Source organism: Helicoverpa zea, chromosome 2 (genome assembly GCF_022581195.2).
Source record: "Helicoverpa zea isolate HzStark_Cry1AcR chromosome 2, ilHelZeax1.1, whole genome shotgun sequence".
Taxonomy (NCBI): Eukaryota; Metazoa; Arthropoda; class Insecta; order Lepidoptera; family Noctuidae; genus Helicoverpa; species Helicoverpa zea.
In genome coordinates, this window is record NC_061453.1 from 1,101,469 (window position 1) to 1,124,084 (window position 22,616).

The 22,616-nt window shown below is 35.4% G+C and overlaps 1 protein-coding gene across 1 annotated transcript in view; it reads right to left on the reverse strand.

Annotated features, from left to right (window-relative positions):
• The window catches only part of LOC124645136 (innexin inx1), a 46,978-nt gene extending 28,294 nt beyond the window's left edge, over window positions 1–18,684 (reverse strand). Inside the window, exons 1-2 of the mRNA XM_047184889.1 lie at window positions 18,335–18,684; window positions 1,356–1,727 (exon numbers count right to left, since the gene is read on the reverse strand). Of these exons, the coding sequence (XP_047040845.1) occupies window positions 1,356–1,604 (249 nt within the window). The 5' untranslated portion in view covers window positions 1,605–1,727; window positions 18,335–18,684. The remainder of the gene's footprint in view (window positions 1–1,355; window positions 1,728–18,334) is intronic.
• Between the last annotated feature and the right edge of the window lie 3,932 nt (window positions 18,685–22,616).

Here is a 22,616-nt window from a genome sequence, read left to right on the forward strand (position 1 = left end):
GCGGGGTTTCAAGAAGTGTCCGGGGAAAACCCGGACACTTCATGTAAGGAACCACCTCATTGAATTAAGTAGGTATATGTTAATAGTAAATGGATTACAAATTAGGTATTATTTTGTTAAAAAAAAATCGTACTCGTTCGGGGAAAAATGCGATTTACGCCAAATGTCCGGGTTTTTTAAATGTTTGTCCGGGTTTGGCGAAATTCGAGATGGCAGCCCTAACCACACCCAACCTACCAAATGCAATTCAAACTGTAATTTTTTTTTCAAATCATTTTCAATTTTGTCACAATAGTGGAAAGTTAATGTTCGATTGGTATTTCGGATTTTTTGACCTGTTGGCGTCTGTGCCTAGCAAGCAATGAAGATTACATAAAGTTCAGACACAGGTGTTGCCATTAAAATAACAAAACGAATGATAATTCCAATCCTTACAAGAAGAAGAAATCGGAAGCTCCTAATTCGCGGAGGTGCTGGCTGGATGCCAATATTGTGTTACAAATGTTACCATTGTAATTAATTCAGGGCATTCGTATTATGACATTGGCTTGGGTAGTCATGTTACTGATCAGTTTCAAATTAGGGCTATTCCGGATAGACAAATATTCAGCTTGCATAGGCGTGCACAGAAACATAGAGACATGTTATTGTTGTTAATTGTACAAAAGTATTTAAAGGTCCTCCAGCTTCCGTAAAGCTGAGGACTGATTCATTTCTGTTAGAAGTTTAATAGATTGAAATTTTAAGATGGACAGATTTAATATTTAAGGTTCATCAGGACTTTAAAGACACAGCGATAAAAAAAATCAATACTAAATTAAACTAATGAATCTGATAACCTTTATCAAGAATATGATGTTCAATGCTCATGAATTTTCAACAGCAATAAAAATACACGACAGGTTTTGGAGACCATACATATAGCTTTTAATTACCCATAAAAGCGTATGCGTTTCGTGAGGGGACACGTCTATGATAAATGTCACTGAGTACCGTTGCACTGCGGTTAGGGCACTTAAAAAGAAAGGGTACCAATTAGACCGAGCGCTCTTGACTTCAAGTGCCAGACTGTGTCTGAGCTGCTGAAGGGTTAATGCGCCACCGAGTTACGAAGTCACAGATTGTATTTCGTTTTTTTATTTATCTCAAACTTAGCTATCAAAGCTAACTTATCTAGGTATTTCCGTAAAGATAGAATGGAAGGATCGCAAATATTGTTAATAATTTTAAATGAGTATAGGGCATCGGTAAGCAGTTATTGCAGCTACTTTCCGTATATGACACAATACATTGAAAATGACATAATTAATCACGGCAGTAAACTATTATTTACTTATTGCATAACAAAAACTCACCTCTCTAGCAAAGGCATCAGGCATTGTGAACGTCGAAGTAATCCAACAGAAGGTATTGACCACATTTGTGGGCAAACCACTGACGATGCACTGGATAGGCTGCCCAACATACTGGGTAGCTGTGATGATCATGGAACAGGTGAGCAGTAGAACCGTCGTGAACACATTGTGTAGCCTGAACACTGCATTGTCAGTCTTTATAGGCTGGGTCTTGAAGTACACCCGCAACCCTCCGAGTAGCTTAAACATTTTGCCTTATTTCGGCTTCTTGTTATCTGTACATGGATAGGAATGTGTGATACTACGTAAAATCAGTCTTTTTGTAATTGTTACGTGGTCTGTGTACCGCGTTTATTGTCTGTGCGCTGTCATCTGAAACAAAAGAAAAATTGGTTAATATAACCACGATTTTTTATAATCACTGCATACTGAGGTTAATAGGAACTATCTAATCAATGATAGGACTCAGGGAAAGTGATAAAAAATGAGTGACAGTTCTAAGGTATATTCCAATAAAATATTATTATATGCTCTAATTCACCTCACAAACCCATAATATATGTACGTCAGTTACATATGAATGCTTATTCACAACTAAATATGAAAGAGGAAAACCAAAATTTATATAGCGGGACCCGATACGAAATGCTGTCAGTATTAAAACCTATTTGTGCCTTAGTATACCTAACCAAAATATGGGACAGAATAACGCTTGGGACAATTGTTATCATATTAATTGGCAAATGACGGATACCTGCGGTCACATTGCGTATTTTTTAAAATACAATTTACCCCTTTAAGCACCATAAACCACAAGATGCACAAAAACATAAAATGTGAGTAACGTAAATAAATAAATAAACAATTTCAAAATGATAAATGTTAAATGTTAATCTCAGTGGCGTGCACTTGGAGAGGCCTATGTCCAGCATGTCGATTCTATAAAATATCACAACTCACTTCGACATCACTCTCACTTCGACTTCGATCTAAAGGTAGAATTCCGTGGACGCGACAATAGTCAACCTTTGAAAATGTATGGCACCGTTGTCGAGGCCCGTGACAGTCGCGCGCGGCCGACGAATTTCGTAAGCTGCTCGCGGCATTGTCAAAAATTTAATTCTGGTTTTACTAAAATCCTATAGATGTTATTAAGCGCTAGACCATGTTGAGAAGCGTACGGCCGCGAGCGGCTCACGAAATTCGTCGTCCGCGCGCGACTGTCGCAGCCCTCGGCAGCGGTGCCATACATTTTCATAGGTTGACTTTTGTCGCGCGCGGCTGCGACAATCGCGACCCACGGAATTCTACCTTAAAGTTTCGTGATTGACATTGTCAAACTACACTAGCGCTTCACTATCGAGCGTGTTGACAAGTTGAACTAAATCAAAGTCGAGATTTTGACAGATTTGTCAAAATCTGTCTATCTATAGGGGAGGTAGGGGAGAGATGGGCAGTTGGGAGACATGATCAAATCAGAATAAAAGGGGGGTCCTTTTATTCTGATTTCTGATCATAGTTTTGTTTTTTTTTTAATTGGGTAGTTTACGTTACCGACTGGTAACGGTGTTCATCCATAGACTATCTGTCATTTCTGTGAGTTGTCAATACAAAACAAACAAGCTTAAACACAATATGAAGACAGAAGATACCCGATATATTACTTTCCTCTATGACAGAAGAGAAGAAAATATTGTCCACAGATTAATAATGGTATTGGCGCTGTCAGTATTTTTTTTCGTAGGGTAAGCATAGATTATATTCACAGCACGAATTTAGAGATTTCTGTTTATTTTATACTTAAAAGCTGCCTCAAATTCCTTACAATAACAAATTATAACTAAAACATCATATTTAGCTAAAATTCTGTGTCAAAACTGATAAAATTAAAAACTGATTAATCTCGGTTGACATTTTGTCGAGTGGGGAAGTCACTAGCACAGCATTGGTCGATGTCGAGCTCACTTCACTTCGCAAGTGATTAGGTGATGTTTACAGAATGCAAAATCAAGGTCGTTCTGAATCGAATGCGAAGTGAGAGTGAATAGCGAAGTGAAATGCGAGTTGTTGTTCGAATTTTATAGAATCGACGTGCAGGCAGGCCTTGGCCCTGTTGCGCCCCGCTGGGGTTGCTGACAGTATTCTACTTGTGTAGCCCTTTCATTTGATACCCATATTGAGGGGGCTGTGCCATTTTGTGCCGGCGGCCATATTGGATTTAATTAAAGGTGTATACAAAATTTCAGACCAATCGGTTGACAGGAAGAGGGTGAAATTTGAATTACTAAATTTGATCCAAGAATAAATAATAAAACAAACGGGGTGAGCTAAATAAAACCGTTTAAATATCTCGTAATGTTGAAACTGATTGTAATTTTTAGGAAAGCTCTTTCATTATATCTAGCCGAATATAAGAAATGGCAATAAAAGTTGATAATGATCTGTAAAATCTGATTTTTTATGCAATAAATTGTGAAAAAGTGCCCATCCCTCCCCTACCTCCCCTAAAGTATGAAATGACATTACGAATCGAAGTGAAATGCGAGTTGTTGATCGAGTTTTATAGAATCCCAGTACAGCAGTGGACTGCGATAGGCTGATGATGATGATGAAATGTTAAATGTCTCCCATTTACGATATTAGTAAGTTATTCATTTATCTAAGCTCTAGGTAAGGAAAATTCAGTTGGTTACATTGGTTTAATGATTTTGCGACTTAGTCAATCCATCCATCCATCATCTATACCTAATTGAAAAATTAAAAATATGATGAAAGGAAAATATGTACAAATATATTTACATTATTTGAAGTTACTTAATTATAACATAATGAGTATGCTAAGATAGTCTCAAATTCCCTCTGTTATTTATTTACTATTAGTTGTCATTATAAATGCAATAAAAATAACATCGCTACACGCAAGTGTTGCGCGTTTTGTCGCTAACTGTGATATTGCGTGTACATAAATACTAATAGTAGTAGTAAATAAGTATGTATTAATAACACAGGATATTCACATAACAGTGATGCGTGATGATATAGTGAGCACACGACGTTCGGATACAGGTGAGTAGGCAGATTATATGCATTTGCAGGCGCAATTTTAATCATGGATGCAACAAGTGAGTTTGGGAGTAAAACCGGCTAAACCAATATAAATGATATTTGGCAACAAGGTGGTGTCAGATAAAAAAAATATGTTTATTAATACAATATTTACTATTAAATCTACTGCGCGTAAAATATCAAGCATGTTTTCTTTAACCTGTTCAGTTATCTAAAAATTGCCAAATCATGATCATTTTAAAGAATTATTATTCAGTATTGTTATTTTATCACATAGATATTATTTGATTAGATACAATGTAAATGTCATTTAGTCTAATGTAGAAAACAGGCGTGGGACAGATCATAAATAATAAAATCTGTTATTTTTCCTTTTATTTGGCTTCTGTAGATCCAAAGCAAGGTTTATTAAGTGGTTCTTAAGATCGCATCTATTATAATGAAATAATCCTATTAACATGGTTCAAAATTCCTCATTAATTTAATAAAACCTGATACCTACTACTGTTTTGTTTAATAGTCCAGGTCGACGAGCCAGCTATTACGCATATAACTTAAGGAAAACAACTTCGTATAAGAAAGCTGTAGGAAGGTTAAGGACCTCACTATTATTGTATTATCTTACGATCTGGTAAATATTATTAACCCAAAGACTATGTTATAAAGGATTCTGGCTTTCATATTATCGATATTCCTCATCATCAGCCTAAACACACAGATCCGTACCTCTCGCCTTCAATCACTCCGCTCTAGCCGGTCTGTCATTTTTTGTCGGAAATGGTATAATATTAAGTCCTAGACGTCTAGGTATGTGCATCTGTCGTCGACCAATCCGATATAGTTTAATTTAAGGATTCAACCTGGTAATCATAACTTTGATACTTCATACAGAAGCACAGAGAACATCAATATCTATGTTGCTATGACGTAGGATCCTACGTCGATTGCCCCACCAGCTACGTCAAAATAGGGGGCGTGGCAAAGGGGAATGGCAATAATTCAGATGTTAATCTAAATTGGCAGTAACCTGACAACAGCTACGTTGTGTATGTAGACATAAGTTTAGGCCGTATTATGACATGATATCCTATCGACACTGCATTCCTAGAGAAATGTAAGTAAAGCAAAAGTAAATATACAATATCATAAAGCTATATTTTGTGCAATTACATGCCCCATTTAAGAATTATAATATGTAACTAGATGCAATGTTTGCGCCCGCGCAATGTATTTTCAAGGCGGTAACAACAGAGGCTGTCTATTCTACAAGGAAAGTTCACTGACCTCTGTTATCGCGAAGCATAACTATACCTCGTTAAGATTACGATTAATTTGCTTTGCATGCATAAACAGCTAATGAGAGCATTATGCTGCATTATGCAAGGAAAATTAAATTACAAACCAATGTTACAGTAGCCTTATTGACTCCGAGTGATAAGCTTAATGCCAATTTTTTTAGTTACCGGTTATGTGGATTTTAGCTATAAAACTAGATGGCACATAAACTTTAAAGATCGTGTTTGTTCCAAGAAAAAACCCCGCAGTCAGAATAGACCATAAATTAATATTAGTGTGCTTATACGCTTATATTACAATTAGGTAAATATTTTGATTTCTGGCTGGCTGGCTGAATAACATTAACAAATTATAAAAAAGCTTTGTGTGAGGGTGAATCTTCGAACAAAATCTCACATAGAATAAAGTCCCTTCGTTTGACATTTGGCACCCCTATGTTATGTTCCGCTTCCTTCCCTTGTCATAACTTAATATTTCTCATAGAAAATGAACACGAAATTTTACCCTAACAAATGTCTTCATATTTTCAGATACATCCATATCAAGCAGTTTTATTAACTTTTGCAGCGAATTTTATTCTACTAAATATGATATTGGCAAGATAAAACAACCGAAACTCCACGTTTAATTTTTAGGACAACCGCTCGAATTTTGAATATGGCATTCCAAAAATTCAATATTCGAATTCCAACTAGTGACGTAACAGTGCATTACCCTGAAGACGGTACGCAGGTCACAGCTAAGCAAATAGCGAGTATTTCTCAACTGGCAATTGTTCCACCTTGTTTTGGTTGTAACCTCTTAGTATCGCGTGTGAACACCACTGTTGCTGGCAGCTAAGAATTTTATGAATTCGAACGTGCCATTCATATAGGGGAATAACCGAAAAATATGTGGGGGAGTTTTTAGCATGAATAAAAATAACTCCTTTGCATACAACGCTTATAAATACGGCGACATAACCCAAACATCATTTTTTTATTTACCCATAAGGCAGGCCATAAAGTCTTTCGACCATACCGTACCATAGGTATTTCAGTGTTTATATCTTTATTTATTTTAAGCCAAACATAATCTACGTATTACAAATACGTCTAAGTAGTAACAAAACTGTAGCAAGTGTCTGTTTACCCACACCGAATGCAAGTTAATAGGATGTCACATTAAGTAAAGGTGTTGTGTGATATCTCATTAAACGTTTTTTTCTTGTTATTAGTGAGACGATTTGATAAAATTCTGTCAACATAATGCAAGTGCTTGGTTAAAATATGCCTAACATTTCATACGAACAAGCAAGTAAGAGTATGTCAGAACTCTGATATTATAAAGTGCAATCTAACTGCAAAAGAAAAATATTCGAATCACTGTGATAAAAAATGAAGACATACTTAATTACATAATACAAACTGGTATGCTGGTATGCCTACAGTTTAAAATAATGATTTTAAAACCACCGTTATAGGCCACAACTTGTCACTCAGAGTACAGTTAGTCGTGCCATATTCTATCTCTATAATAATGTCAAAATGACTGAATCAACGCTTAGAAATTAGTTTTTCTTTTTCAATATTTTTTACTGTACTGGATACAGTACACTTCTTTTAGACCAAATATGGCAATGAAACGATAATCAAAAATAAACTAAGTGACAATAACACACCACTTTTAAAATTAGCACTTTTCTAAAGTGTCAACTTGAACTAAATAATTCCGTTTAATACTATTTAGCATTCAAAATCTGTCACAGATGTTAATATGTCACCAAATGCAATCGTGACGGGATACTTAGCAACACTTTCTAGATGCAAGTTATAAATAAACATAAAGAAGGAATATTTACCAAACGAGGAAATGAGTTCAGAGGTTGAATGCAAATATAAGTAAGTACTAGAAAATAATATTGAAAAGACAAAGAAACTTACGTATCTAAACAGTTTAAGTTGGCAGACACGACAAAATTGTACGTGGTTACAAACCTGGATTAATATTTGTGTCCCACAATTCAATGATTATAAACATATAAATGTTATTGTTATATGTTACTTAGTAACACAAACAGTACAATGAGGCCACTTGTATCAAACAGCTGTTATGATAAAAACATTTTTTCTGAGTACTCATACAGTCTATTCTCTTGCACATACTGTCAAATTAATGAAAAATATAACAATTGGTAGCGACATAAATGAATGCTATCTCCCAATTTAGCCTAACTCTCGCCAAAAATATCGTCTAAAAGATTTTTATTTAAGTTTAAAATATGGCAGAATATTGGTCATGTGGTCACAAGTGAATAGCAAAATAATGTTAAAAAAAAAAACTGTTTCAGCATGTGAACACGCCAGTTACCGCGAAGGTCTTAAAATAGTTCCATTACGTTTTATTTAAACTTTACGTTTAAATAAAGCCATCAGCCCAATTAAACTGAATAGCGCCAAACTACCGCACAATTACACCTAAATATTTGAAAATGGCAGTCAACAACCGCAGAACGGTTGAAAACATTCACGTTGGGATCGCATGAAAATTCTTTGCAGGATTAAATAAATGCTGCAATCGAAAAAGTTAATGGAACTATAACAAAAGTAATAAAAAGGAGTTCACATAAAATCAATTAAACCTCTTTTTATGAATTCCAATTAAAATTCAAATAAACCGGTTCAGTGCAAAGTAATATAAATCTAACAGATTTATGAGAGAAAGGTTTCCGATTTCAATTAAATGGTGCACCCTAGCAAGAAACGTGATGCCGACCCGTACCCTGGGATTAGAAATATAAAAATCACAGCAAGACATATTTATTCTATTTCAACTGAGTATTTAAATTGAGAGTTTATGTAACAAAAATCATAAAAAAATTGTTCCTTAGAAAATTGTTGTATTTAAGCAGGCCAAAGTGCAGGAACCAATAAAAATATAGATGTGGAATATTCAGTACACAAAACTGAAATGCACTGTAAGTAAAACAAAGTTTTAAAAGATTATAAATGAACCCATTTTTCTCACGGTTTCATCCCAATCCGGAGATAAGAAAATCCCTCATTTTCCCGCTCTCCAATATGAGATAAAATATGAAAAAAATGGTGTTCCGTTGGCTTAAAATGAAGGAACGAACTACCAAATGTTGGTCAACTCCTTGGACGAAATCCAAGCCTTCAGAAAACAAAGCTCTTAATGCAGAAACTACTGCAAGTCTATGAATAATAGATTTCGAGCATTATTACTGGCTAATATATGGGTTCGGTTAGGATAATGACCAGGCGATGTGGTAGCTTTACGAGCAACTGTAAAGTCATGCCCAAGGAGGGAAGCAGCTATTTCTGTACCGGCTAATAAAAGGGATAAAGTACCGTTGTACTTCTTAGAATAGTGGATATGTTTATTGTAAATTAGTTACGGAACAATAGTACTAAAAGGCAAACATCCGGCAAATGTAGTGGAAGAGATTAATTCTCAACTAATATAAAGTTGATGTATTTGTAGGTACTAGGATAGGTTTATTGTTACAAATCCATTGAAATTGGTACAACACAAAACCGCTCGGAACAACTGGTTACAATTTGCTTCACCGTTTGCTATCGAACTTAATCTACTCTTGATAGACGTAATTTCGTAACGAATAGCTGTAGCCGAGGACCTACTTTCTTTACAAAGCCCTTTACATTTAACAAGTTTAATTAGAATCAAATAAATTACATTCACTTGTTATTATTACTTACCAGTGATTACTTGGTCCAAAAATACCTTTATATGATCTAAATAGAACGTATTCGAAGGCAACAGGAAATAATTATCTCGAGCAAATAAAATTACTCGAAATATAATTTCCTTATCGATATTAATAAGACCACAAACCGAACTAAGTCGGTTTATGCTACAGAAAGTCAACTTATGATTCCTGTGCCATCGAATATAGGTAAGGTCCCATCGTATGCAAGATGCTTTATTCGAAAGGATGTCGTTTAGCTCTATTTTGTTGATATTATAACTAAAGCTTACTATAGATAGTACAGAACCAAAGTAGGCATCTATAATCTATGCTAAAACTGACGCATTTAAGGTAAAACAGAGGTATTGTAAAATATCCATATACACAGTCTATTCTATGTATGGTTGAAGTCAGACTCTATATACCTCTATATGGTAATTTTATAGGTATTTTATGGGCATTTTAATCATGATAATGACGCAGGATATACGTCATAATGACGATAGGAAACATTCATTATAAAATGATATGTATTTGGAAATAAGTTAAAACCTAACACATGCATCATACTCATAAACTACCTGAATTACCTGAATATGAACTTAGGGAAATAAAGTTATTAATTCGTTTCAGTCAAAGGGTCTGGAAGTTTGTTAGAAATATGTATTTATTCAATATTATACATATTTATAGTAAACATGTTATTTCATTACTTAGGTATTTGAAATTAACCTATATATCACCTATATAGCGATTCGTATGATGACAAATTATTTGGCGCAGTGTTTTTGTGGTTCCGAAGTTCGTTTTCCCATTCATAATTTCATCATAAATATTTACAAAAATAGTATGAAAATGAGTAAGACTAAAACCAATACTTTCTAACCACAAGAAATCATTTTATTCGAAATTATTTTTCAAAAACATACTTAATTTAAACGGAATGTCACACTGAAGATAGGACATATAGACGAAGTTCAAAAAGATTCTCTTTATCAACGCAAGAACTAATGCAAAAGCTGATGATGATAACAAAGAACGTATCTAAGTAAGATATGCAAGTATATTCTGAAACAGACGTATGTACATACTGATGTAAAGAATCTACCTCACGCAGAGACTGCAATAGAAATCAGAGCAGTGAGTACGAATTTGATTAATTTCACGAATACTGCTGAGGGCATGGGTCAACTGCCAATTGTTACCGCCGTGATATTAGCACGCAAGCATTAGTCAACACTGAAAATAATGCCATTCATGATGTAATTGTTCATGACTTCCCATTAAAATAACTATAATAGAGTATAATTAAAGAGAACATGGGCAACAATTAAACAGCTAAATTTCATTTAGGTAGTGAATGAGGCTCCAAAAACTAGGTTAAGGCTGATAAAACTGAGTTTTTTTTTTCATCTAGAAAGCCTTATTTTACCCTGCCTTACTTTACTTTCCAATAAAACGGGCAAAACAAAAAAAAAATCTCAAAGTTAACGGCATTCATCATCTTATCATTAAGAATGTGAACATACTAATTAGTTCACACTACAAAGCATGCTTATAGTTTTAAACAATTCCGTTCCGAAAGTTTTTCACATAATAAAAGTGAAGGTTGTAATCGCAAAAAACATTGTTAATACGGAATTATTTTACAAATGAATGCTATAACTAGATCATTTTTCATATTTGTCCCTAATATTGCTCTTAGCGATTTTTTCGGTTATATCCACCGAAATCTGATTTATTAGCGAAAATTCCATGCAAAACACCATAACAACACAACTATGGGGATCATCGGGCCATCGGGTGATTGCCATCTTGATAGCAATCTAACGAACAAACAAGCAAAACGTGCAAACCACAAGATGAGTTTATCAAATACCAACAAAGGGTACAAACCCGTACAGGAGGTACATCTGATTGTCAAGCCTATTGTAGGCCCGATCATCGAGGCCAGCCCAAATTGGCCAATTGTCGGTGTCGCTCCCAATTGACATGATCGAGCAATGAATGCAACAGCTAGTGGCACAATGCAACAGGAGCTTGGTCATCTGATATGGGATGAGTCGTTGTAATAGCCAGTTGGGTGAAGTTAGATCAGTTGCAAGGAATGTTCATAAAAGCGTGGGTGACCCTAAAACACAAGACTGGCAGTAAAAGGAACTCATCCACTTCGGGAATGAGGAACAAGTAAACTATTTGCGATTGAAGCCGGACTGAAATTACAGTTCTAAATCCTACCGATTCTAAAGGAGACATTAAAGGCTACTAGTCAGGGTCATTGTCCCTACTGAGTATCTTACAATTTCGGAGAAATCTACGTGCTTGCTACCAGACCTTAGAGAAACCCCGTTAAGATTTAACAACGTCGTTTGCGATTTCTCTATCCGATTGTCAATCTTCATAAACTCTAAATGGTCATAAACTACTACATATCTTTGAATGAGGAAATACAAGATTAGATCAGATTCGCATTTAATCATCACTTTGAAAGCAGTGACACTAATAGGATTTCTAGAAACCTAACATTTATTGGCTCGGTTAACTGATGTCTAAATTGATGAAATCATTGCAAAACATTGCAAGACTAAATTGCATAATGCTGCTAACGGAAAAGCAATCATTAATGACATAAGTCTTTAATGGCAAATTAATACAATTTAGCACATTACCAAGAATAGTGGGTGATAAGTATATAATGCAAATGAATAACGCAATGCATTGACGTTAAGAGGAAATTTTGTTGTATAAACAATAATGCACTAAACAATAAGCACTTGTTTGTCAAAACAACAAACAAACTGTATTTACGAATGTGCCGATAGTAAACTATGCCGTAGACTTATTATGATAAGAAACACATACAATAGTTTACTAGTTATTCTCAGTGACCTAAATATCAATCAATAATCCTCACAGTTTCCTTATGAAATATTATTAGAAAAAAAAAAACTTTCAAACTGCCAAATACATAATCTTTATCAAGAACGATAGCTTCAGTGTCAAGGACCCAGATAAGAACTTTGGACGACGAAAACAGACCAGACTCACATTACGATTCCTGCAACATGTGTGCACAAAAATCATTATCGCTACAGGATACATTGACTTCTTTCATGCCATGAGGGCAATAAATATGGCGATGATATCCGGTAGCTAACCTGTTCAAGATATAAGAATACTAAATGATACTGATATTAAAATTATTAAGAGACAGATAACATATTATTCCAATGAAATTCATTATTCGCTCTTGATTGGCTATAACGAATATTTAGGAGCTCTTAGAGATCTGTACTTGTCTCTCGAACTACATGACGAGCAAGAGAAGTAGGTACTGTGCTTGATTGAAATAAATTCTAGCACGTGGTAGTTCGATTGGCAATCAGTGTTAAACATCCAGCATTGGTGTCATTGGCGACTAGTTAACATTTGTTATTCATCATTGATTGAACACCAACAACAAAATATTTATTGATCTTAATAAACAAACGGTACAGTCTACATTTATTTACTATTGATAATGTTCTGTGTATTATTATGACTACTATTCTACCTCATAGTAAGGAAGATATAATTTTAATACTTTAGAAATGGCTGGAAGCATCTAGCAGTTTATACTAGAAGCTTACGTTTAGGAGCTTTTTGATTTAAACATATGGCCTAAGGCGATGCGTTCGATTAGGATTTTGCTGGGAAGTTTTTTTAGACAATAATAAATCAAGATGTTGCCAAAAATATTGTTAATAAAATACCAAGCAACTAATAGAGATGAAAAGTGCCCAAAATAAGACCATTCCAATTCACACTTGAACAAAATGGAAGCAGGACAGTCGCGGGATCCAAATAGTTACCAACAGCAGTGTTACAATGAACTCTAGCGATTGTCTTGCAAGTCTGACTTACTAACGGTAATAGTGACCTCAGACCGGCCCACGTGCAGCGATTGAAGTTACAAGCCTCTTCGCACGGTCTGACTCAATCTTAAAATAAGCAAACCTAATGGAAAGGAAATTGCATTAAGCCCGTGGTGTATTTTGCATCAACTCCATCATATGGAATAGAAGATCCTACTGAATCTGGAAGGTTTACATAAATCCTATGAGATCTATTCGTCTTATACTGTGTGAAAAGCCTCCTTTTGGACCAATAATAGGATACCGATTATATGGGATTTTTTGAATCAAAACCCACAATGATGTCATAAGGCACTAGAATTAGCCTAAACATTATTCTCTTATCAAAGGATTAGGATGACGACACTAGCGATTTTACTGAGGTCATTTCCCTATAGCTACAAATTGCGAATTTAGTAGCAAACAATAAATACATTTTAAACTTTAATTTCCACTTGGTTTTCAACAGACACATTTATTTGGACATGCCAACAGCTGCTAATGATCACATACATCATATAACGTACGCAGATGATCTAAAATGATGCGACGACAGCGTGACCCAAAAATTTTATGATAATTGAGCGAGCAATTGCCACATGGCCGTGATTGAGAGTGATGTCACTAAGGTCATAGATAGTAGACGACCTCACTGATAGACGGTGTTAGTAAAAACACTATTATTTTGTGTAAGGATTGCACCACTAGATTTAGCATAACGTAATTAACCTTAACACATGGCTTAGCATTTAATAATAACATCTGCAATTCAAATAATCCCAGATACAATTTAAAGGATCAAACCATAGATCTTTGTGATCTGTAATTTGAAAAAAATATTTTTTCTAATTGTTTCTTTTAAACCTTCGTCAGAGCCGCGGGCAAAAACGAGTAGGCCTGTAATTTATAGCATTTTTGGAGCTGTTATTAATTCGTGTGCAAAATGAATATAATTGTCTAACACCGGACGGGTTGAAGGACGACTAAAGTACACACCGGTTGTGGGATATAAACCCATCTGTAAATTAATTATGTTAACTTATGTAGAACGAGCGCAAACAAAATAATTTATGAATGTAAAATGTGAATGGAACGTAGTTTCCTCCGTGGTAGTTACCTAACAACTGGCCTGTATGAATATATTTTGTAAAAAAACTAGATATGAATTGCAAATAGATCGCGCTTAAAAAGACTTTGCAAAATTAATATAGAATGCTCAGATTTGGATACTAGGCGAAAGACCTTCTGATCCCGAACTTGAAATATGCAAACAGTTCCCATAAATTTTGGCAAAACAAGCTTATCAAGGATCAAGGCTTTGATCTGCCCTAGTATTTTCATTACCGCGTTGACATCGCCATTCAGATACAATCTGGCATGGAAAACTGCCATATCGCAGACAGTATAACAGGTCTGTTTCGCGGTCAAGGCGAACTGCAAGCGCAAGGTGCAACATCGTATCGCGTTGCACCCACTTAGCATAGGTAATAGGAACCCGCTTTTACAAAGAATGGACACTTTTACTCTTTGAGAAACTGTGTCCTTGCTTAGGATTGGCTTTGGTTGTTATAGAATTAAGCATTGAGTAAGAATTTCTTACGATATCCAATAGTCAAGCGATTGAGGCAGTTACTTTGGCAAAGTGGTTTTGGAGAAAAAATGGCTTTCATGCTTTCTTTTATTGAATTGATAATGAGATCAGTGACTTTGATGAAAAAAACGAAGAATTTCTGCCACAGGACAGTTAACAATTACCGATCATGACAATAACATTTTTTATAGTGAATCATTGGCCGGCTAACCACCTGATGACAATAGAATGAGCGTCAGGATCGAAGGTAATGAACTATTTATGCAGTAAATTGGTCTAAAGTAGTACCGGTGTAAAAAAATGGAGCAAGTCGAAGGCTTCAATGATTGGAGATAAGAGATAGGTACATAAAGGTATCAGTTCTTCAGGGTATCATTAGCACTTGCACTTAAAGGAGTGACTTTTCATAAGAGGCTGCAAAGCATTGATATTTGACCAGCTTTACTATGAAGGCTACCAAAGACAATCTATGACTTAACAGTGTTTAACCAGTTTAAAAAAGAAACTATTAGACGAGCTTCCGTCAAACGTTTAACCAAAGTACCATCAATTGGCGGCTTCCTCCTCAAAAGTCGTTTAAACACAACTTCAATACTTGCGCGTTTTGCTTTGATCTCGCAACAATCTCACACATGATTTCCATATTTATAATTCAAGTTAGGTGTACAAACAATGAAACTGGAAATAATGATACAAAGTTTTTGAAATATAGATTTGCATATACATATTATCATTTTAATTTATGATATGTTTGGATGAGCCAGCATCATCTGTTTAAAGTTTTAATTTTGTTTAGTAACTACAGCTTCTGTGGGTTTACGAATAAAGACATAATTTAACTAAAGAAACATGATATGGAAATGAATCAGCGATTGTTCAGATTTAGGAAAGCTATGGGATTATCCTTCAGGATTAGAAAACTTACAGCTTAAAACAATCCTGTAGCTATAAGGTTTCGTTAAAAATATAATTGATGCTTTGCAAGTTGCAGAGCTTAAAACCAGCTGGAAAGCAATTTATTCTAGACCAATTCCACACCTGATATTTCGACAGTACGAACTAAGTGCGGGATCACGACCGCCAAACTAGAAAGAGCTTTCTTATTCCTTGATCTTAGAACCTTCTAGATGTGGCTTATACGAAATGAAGCAAGTTATTTGGTCTCAATACACTGGTCGGCCAGTAAGCTAGACAAGTTTGGCTATAAATCACCCCGCCCCGCCCCCGGCGATCTACCATTAAAGGTGATTAAAGTGTGCTCGAGAGCAGGATGGTCCAAATTATACGGTTTGGCCACAGTTGGCCACAAAAATGTGCTGCGGTCATTATCCCGGATGGAGCGCGGCTGGGGAGCACGTGCGCTCCGTCACATGTTGGAATCAGATGAAATGCCCCTTCCAGATGACATATCTTCCGTATCTTCGTTCATTTCTAGTCTTGATTTTGTTTAGCCTTTATTGATCGTGTTTTGTTTAATACTTTTTGCTCTGTACGTTCCATTTTGAAAATCGAACTACCATTGACGAAAAATGCTGCCACATGTATGGTATTTTTCGTAATAATATTTGCATAACATGATCAAGTTTGTCTGTTTCTATGCTATCTGTCAGACCTAGCTTTCTCTGAACAGTGCTCCTTTATACTCAGATAAACTGGTATAGAAAGTTGCTAGCACTGCATGCCTTTGCAGTTTGAATCAAATAATTTTTTTAAACCCAGAATATATTTAATTTTTAGTGTCAACGTAATCACTAAAGCTTTACCTAAGTAAAATTATTGGTAGCCTACTATAGTTTGAAACCACTTTTGTGGTAGTAATTTTGATTTATTTAATTAACAACCAAGTAATAAAATAAAATTATCCTAATCTATTACAATTAGTTATTTGTAGTACTAAATACATTTTCCCGTAGTTTCCACAGTTAATCAGCAGCATGATTCACTGGTCATTAATTAAAAACAATTTATTATGCAATTATTATATAAGTTGTTTTATATAAGTTGTTTTATAGGTCGGTTTTACCCTTGAGAAATGATAGGGAACATGAAAAATAAATGCTGTTATTTATTCTGAGTGAACTTACAAACAGGATACTAACTAGGTTTAGGTAAAATGCCATAAAGGAGAACATATTTTCCTCCTAACAAAGTTAGTATTAATTACTGCAAATTATAATGAATATTAGGTACAAACCCTACTAATTATTTACTTCGACTTAAGGAAAACATACTTGTTTTGTTAATATTTGAGGTTTTAATCATTTAGCGGTTTAAAAATGTCACGTATGCTTAGCATTCTTCTAGACTAGCTGTTTCTTGTGGTTACATTTTTAGGAAATTACTCCATACAGCAGGATAAAAGCAGTCCTGCGTTTGCAACTTGAAATAATAATTATATTAATTCATCTTGTGGTAGACCAGCCGTTTCCCGCTGATTTCACCTGTCTCCCATGGGAAATACTGTCCGTACTGGGATAAAATATACTTTATTAAGTTACTTAGGAAGAGTGTAGTTTACTTTTCTCATTTAGATGTAGTTTTTCTGTAAACATTGGAACTGTAGGAAAGAAGCTGTTTTGGTAGTAGTTCATTTCATAATTATTCTTGTAGTGGTTCAATACATCTGTAATATTATCCCAGTTAGTAGGTATGTATGTTGTCATTTACATAGTTGAACAGTTAGTACCAGTTTCCTAGAATAATTGGCAGTTCTGTACAATTATGTGGTTGCACATTCAGACACATTTATACCTCTATAAATGCTGTGTCATACTGATCAACCTATTATTAAGTAAACTGGTACTAACTTTACTTGTGTGTTAGGTATACAATTATAAACTATAAATAAAATTCTGAAGTGCCTATAGAATCATGGGTCAAGTAATATTGTGCCCATAAAAATGGAACCAATGCTAACAGATGTAATATAGTTTAATTCTCTTGTATCTACTACCTAATACAGAATACTATTTTTGTAAGGATACTGTGAACAGCTTTTCTTTTAGGGTAGACATACATTTTTGTTCATAAAAGACACCTAACCCAGTTTCACATGTAGGCTAGTGCTGGTCTGCTGTAGAAAGTCCTTGTACACAGAAGAAAAAACTAAAATTATCGCAGTTTGACATCATAATGTAATTTTATTTGTAAATCAAGGATGTGGGTGGCCTACTAAAAACGTAGTTTTCTTTAGTTTTATTCATTTAAATCTTAATAAACTATCACGTACTGGCTATGCATAAAACTAAAAAATAGGACAGTGTACTATTGAGCCTCCTTTGTCTCATAATTGCGTAAAGATACTATTTTCATCTAACATTTTACTGGCATAGTCCTCAGCTGTGTTTGCGTAGCTACTCAAAAAATCGTGGTGCGTAAAAAATGTTACACGACCGACTTAGATATTACATTATGTTCTACTCACCAAATAGTACAATTTTTTCCCTCCATAAACTTTTCCAAGTTAGTCCTTTGTTTTGAAATTATTTTTCGCGGAAAATCCGATCGTTTTCGTAATAATCGTTTACAAATACAGTTTCATGGAAACAGTAATATAAAAAATCGCATTAAACACACTCGTTAATACATTTCAAAGTCCACCTTGTCCTTTAATTAACTGTCTCAATATTTGGCAATATTTTCTTTGATAAATCACGAAAGTAAACGTATAAAAACACTTTGACCACAAACGGAACCATGCAACGTCAAAGAAAAGTACTCCGTTTCACGGCTAGCCCGGCTCTCACGATTATTTTGTTTTACATCGCACGCACTGAAAGAAAATTATTATCTGTTGCCGATAACAGAGATAGCTGTATACTTTATCCTACGTCAGAAAAGGACAGACATATAAGAGAGAGCGCGCTTCGGAGCGCGCGCTGACGCCATTTTGATTCTTGCCAGATTATAAAAATAACATTTCAATCTACGCATTAAGCACAGAAGTTCAAGACTTTAAAATAATTGGTGGAGAAATAAAATATTAGTAGGTATATAACACATTTAACATCTTCTACAGTTGGTTTACAGTATAAGTGGAATGTTTCAATTAATTGGATGCGATATATCAGTATTTTTTAGGCATGTAGTTTATCATTGGTTTTTTACCTGGCAATAAAACCGCCTTGTTCAATTTAAATTATGAAATATGTATTGTTGTGATATTTTATCAAAACCTGTTTATGTATATCTAATGGTCGCATTATCGTCATGAAGTGCAAAGTTCGATTAAATATTACTTTTAAAATTTCACCAAAGATACTTACTTGTATGTAGCTATTATAAATCTAATCTAATAGATACGTTAGAAATATCTATCTATACGTTAGAAAATAGACAATAAGTTTTGTAGACAAAAGTAACACAATAATTATTTGTGTAAAAAAATACCTTGCAGATAAAACTAACTGCTCTAGGTAGCCGGATGGCCGTTCGTGCTGTGGCTACGTGTTGTGTCTCATGTACGACGTAATTCGCGCAGTCGCCACCAGGTGGCCTGTCCCACCGAAAAGAGACACCGGGATTGAGCGCTTAGAAGTCTTAGCACGCTACGAGATGCGGTCAACATAGCATAGGTACAAATAAACTTTACTGTTAGGTACTTAATTGCAGAACCGTGTTTTTTAGTCTCTAAAAAAGTACAGCTACCTTTTTGTCGTAAGTACAGCCCACAAAATAGTTCAGCGTGCGTAAGGTTTTCACATAAATAAATGTCCCTTCGTTGCCATACCTACACGTAATTGTATATAATATTCTAAACACGAACCTTAGCAACAATAGACGGTGCCTTTGACGCTATAATGCGATAGTAATATAAACCTTAAATTGGTACCTGCTTAGGTATAACATTAACATCCGGATAAACGATATAATAACATATCATATTGTCATGACGATACCGCGCTAGATGACCCACACACTGCAAACTAAATAGTCGGTCGACAGTTGACCCGAAAGTTGCCAATATTTTTTTTTTAATTCTAATCATTGTTTTTAGTCGTTCTGGGGCCCGATTCTCCTAAGTCAATAATGTCAAAATCGAATAGAAATCGAATCGCAATATGATCGCAATAGCAGTTTTAACCATATCGGGCATTCTGCTACTAATAAAAGACCAATCGTATTCGATTGACATTTGATTGGTGTGCGATTGGTCTGCTATTTTGGTGATTTTGGTCTATACGGTAGTTTGCTGTACAATCATTTTGCAATCGTAAATCATTTGCAGACAAAATGATTCATTATTGAATGAAAGAAAAGGATAAAAACGTTTATTTCAAAGAAAAAATAGCGGAATGCCACATACGCTTCAATCGTAATCGAGTCGGGATCGGATCTCAGTCGAATCGAGTCGAACGTCAATCGAATGTTGCTTAAGTAAAATTAGGAGAATCGGGCCCCAGATCATGTAATGTGCGCACTAGCATAAAGTATTCATATTCATGCTGATTTATGAGGCCAAACAAGCTATCGGCCGATTAAAAGCTTGCAGTGTACCTACTCTTGTGTGTGTCTTGTGTTTTACTAAGGTAAAAGGAGAATGTTTATAATTTGGCAAAGAAATATAATAATAGCGAATAAGCACGGCGTATCTAAGACTTAATTACTCATTAGACATTGTGGAACTGCATTCATGATGCGTTGCCTGGCGCCGGCGCTCAACGTGCAATGTGCATTAAATTAAATCATGCAATGATATTATGTTAATTTTAAGTAGGTACCTAAAGTGTAACTAAAGCCTTTTTAGATTTTTATGACCTTATCTAACTACAAAGTCAATTAACACAAGCAAAATTACAAAATATCTAAAAGTACCATAATTTCAAATGATTACTTGCTGTGTTCAGTATTAGATCTAGATAGCCCATTTATCGAGGAAAGCTATAGACTATAGACTTAGGCTATAGACTTCTTTTTATACGGGTTCAGGAAGTCGTTCCTGCAGGCCGTGGGTGGATCCGCGGGAAACAGTACGTAATACACTACCTACAGAATGAATTGATAACTTTCTTTTCCAACCAAGAACAGTGTAGGTTGGTATTGTTAATTAGCACAACAGTTATTTAATTAAGCCCGTAAATCTTGCCATCTTTTATCGATTTCCCAAAAATAAGGAAGATATAAAAATGAAAGACGGAAAAAAGCCTTTTTCGTAGAATAAAGAGTATCTATCGATATCATATGGTCCAATGACAAAGCAATTTCCTACTTAATTGTAGGTACCTTATTTATATCGTTTAACCTCAACTTTATAATTAACGTTTGTTACATTTTCACATACTAACACATAATACTTACAAATCCACATGGACGAACACATCATATTATCACACAATTGTATTAAGTAAGTAGGTAGCATACATAGGTATAAAGTAAATATTGTCAATGATTTTTATAAACAAGACTTGTCAAAGGTCACTCATATTGTTACAGAGACAATATTACGGTTAGTAGGAAGTTAAATCCTAAATGGTAAGGCTTGTTAGTAACAGCCTACGCAAAATAATTAAGTTCAATATAGGATGCATTAAGCATGTGTAATGATGAATTGCATCATATCAAATGTTTGCATGCCAAAATGGTAGAATGTACTAGGATGCTTCAACATTTTCTGTAAACACCTTATTGTAAATACCTACATTCTGAGCAAATAAATGAATATTATTATTATTATTTGTATGTCTCTTTCTGACCTCGGGACTACAGAGTCCCGGATTTTTGGAAGGCGAACGTGGGGCCGAAGCCAACACGCTGAAGCCCTTTTGAGACAACTTTAATGAAATAGTAACACAAAACCGACGATTATCCCTGTATACACTATGTAACATGTACCCAAGGACAATCCCCGGTTCTGTGCTAAACTATTGCTAACAATGGATGAAAACTACTTAGGCTATTGTGATGGGATGCTAATGGACTAGGAATGGGGAAACTACGGGAACTATGGCACCTGCCGATGACAATGTATTAAATACATGTTAAAATGGCAGGTGGAGACTCGCCAACTCACTTACTGGGCCCCCGGGAATCAGTCACTGAAAAGCAACAAGAGGGCAACAGGGACATGAGCGGCTGAGAAGGGTGAGGATACCTCGGCGGACTTTAAACGCAGATCACGCGCTCCCTGTGGGTCCAGCATCACCGGCCCACTCGCCACTTACCACGAGGCACCTACCCTCCGAGCAGGACTAACCTTGCTCTAGCGACTCCACTCTGACCGGCCGATGAAGGCAAGCCAAGAGGCGGGAGACCTATCCCCCGTCATGCTTCACTCCGGCAAGCCGGAGGTGGGGGACAGTATACTCTCCCTGGAGCACTCGGATATATAGCCCCGCGGGGTCGCTACTCCCCGTCATCCGCCTCAGATGCCCTGCGGGGCTTATTATTATTATTATTGATGCATTTAAGTAGTAGGTAATAGTTGTGTATCCCAGGGTTTTGCCCGCGTCTTCAATAACTAAGTACCAAAATTCCCTTTTGAAAATGTGCATACTTATCTATGTAATTTTATTCGAACGGTAATTGTAGAACTTTAGTGTACGTATTCGAGTTTTTGTTGAATGCATAAGTTACGTTTCGTTTAATTTGGTTTTCGTGACTTTCGGTTTTCTAACGCAAATCATCCATATAATTTTGAAAGTCCACGTGTAGCTTTGGCCACATACGTGGGCAGCTGAGTCCTCGTCTCATATTTGCCATTAAATACT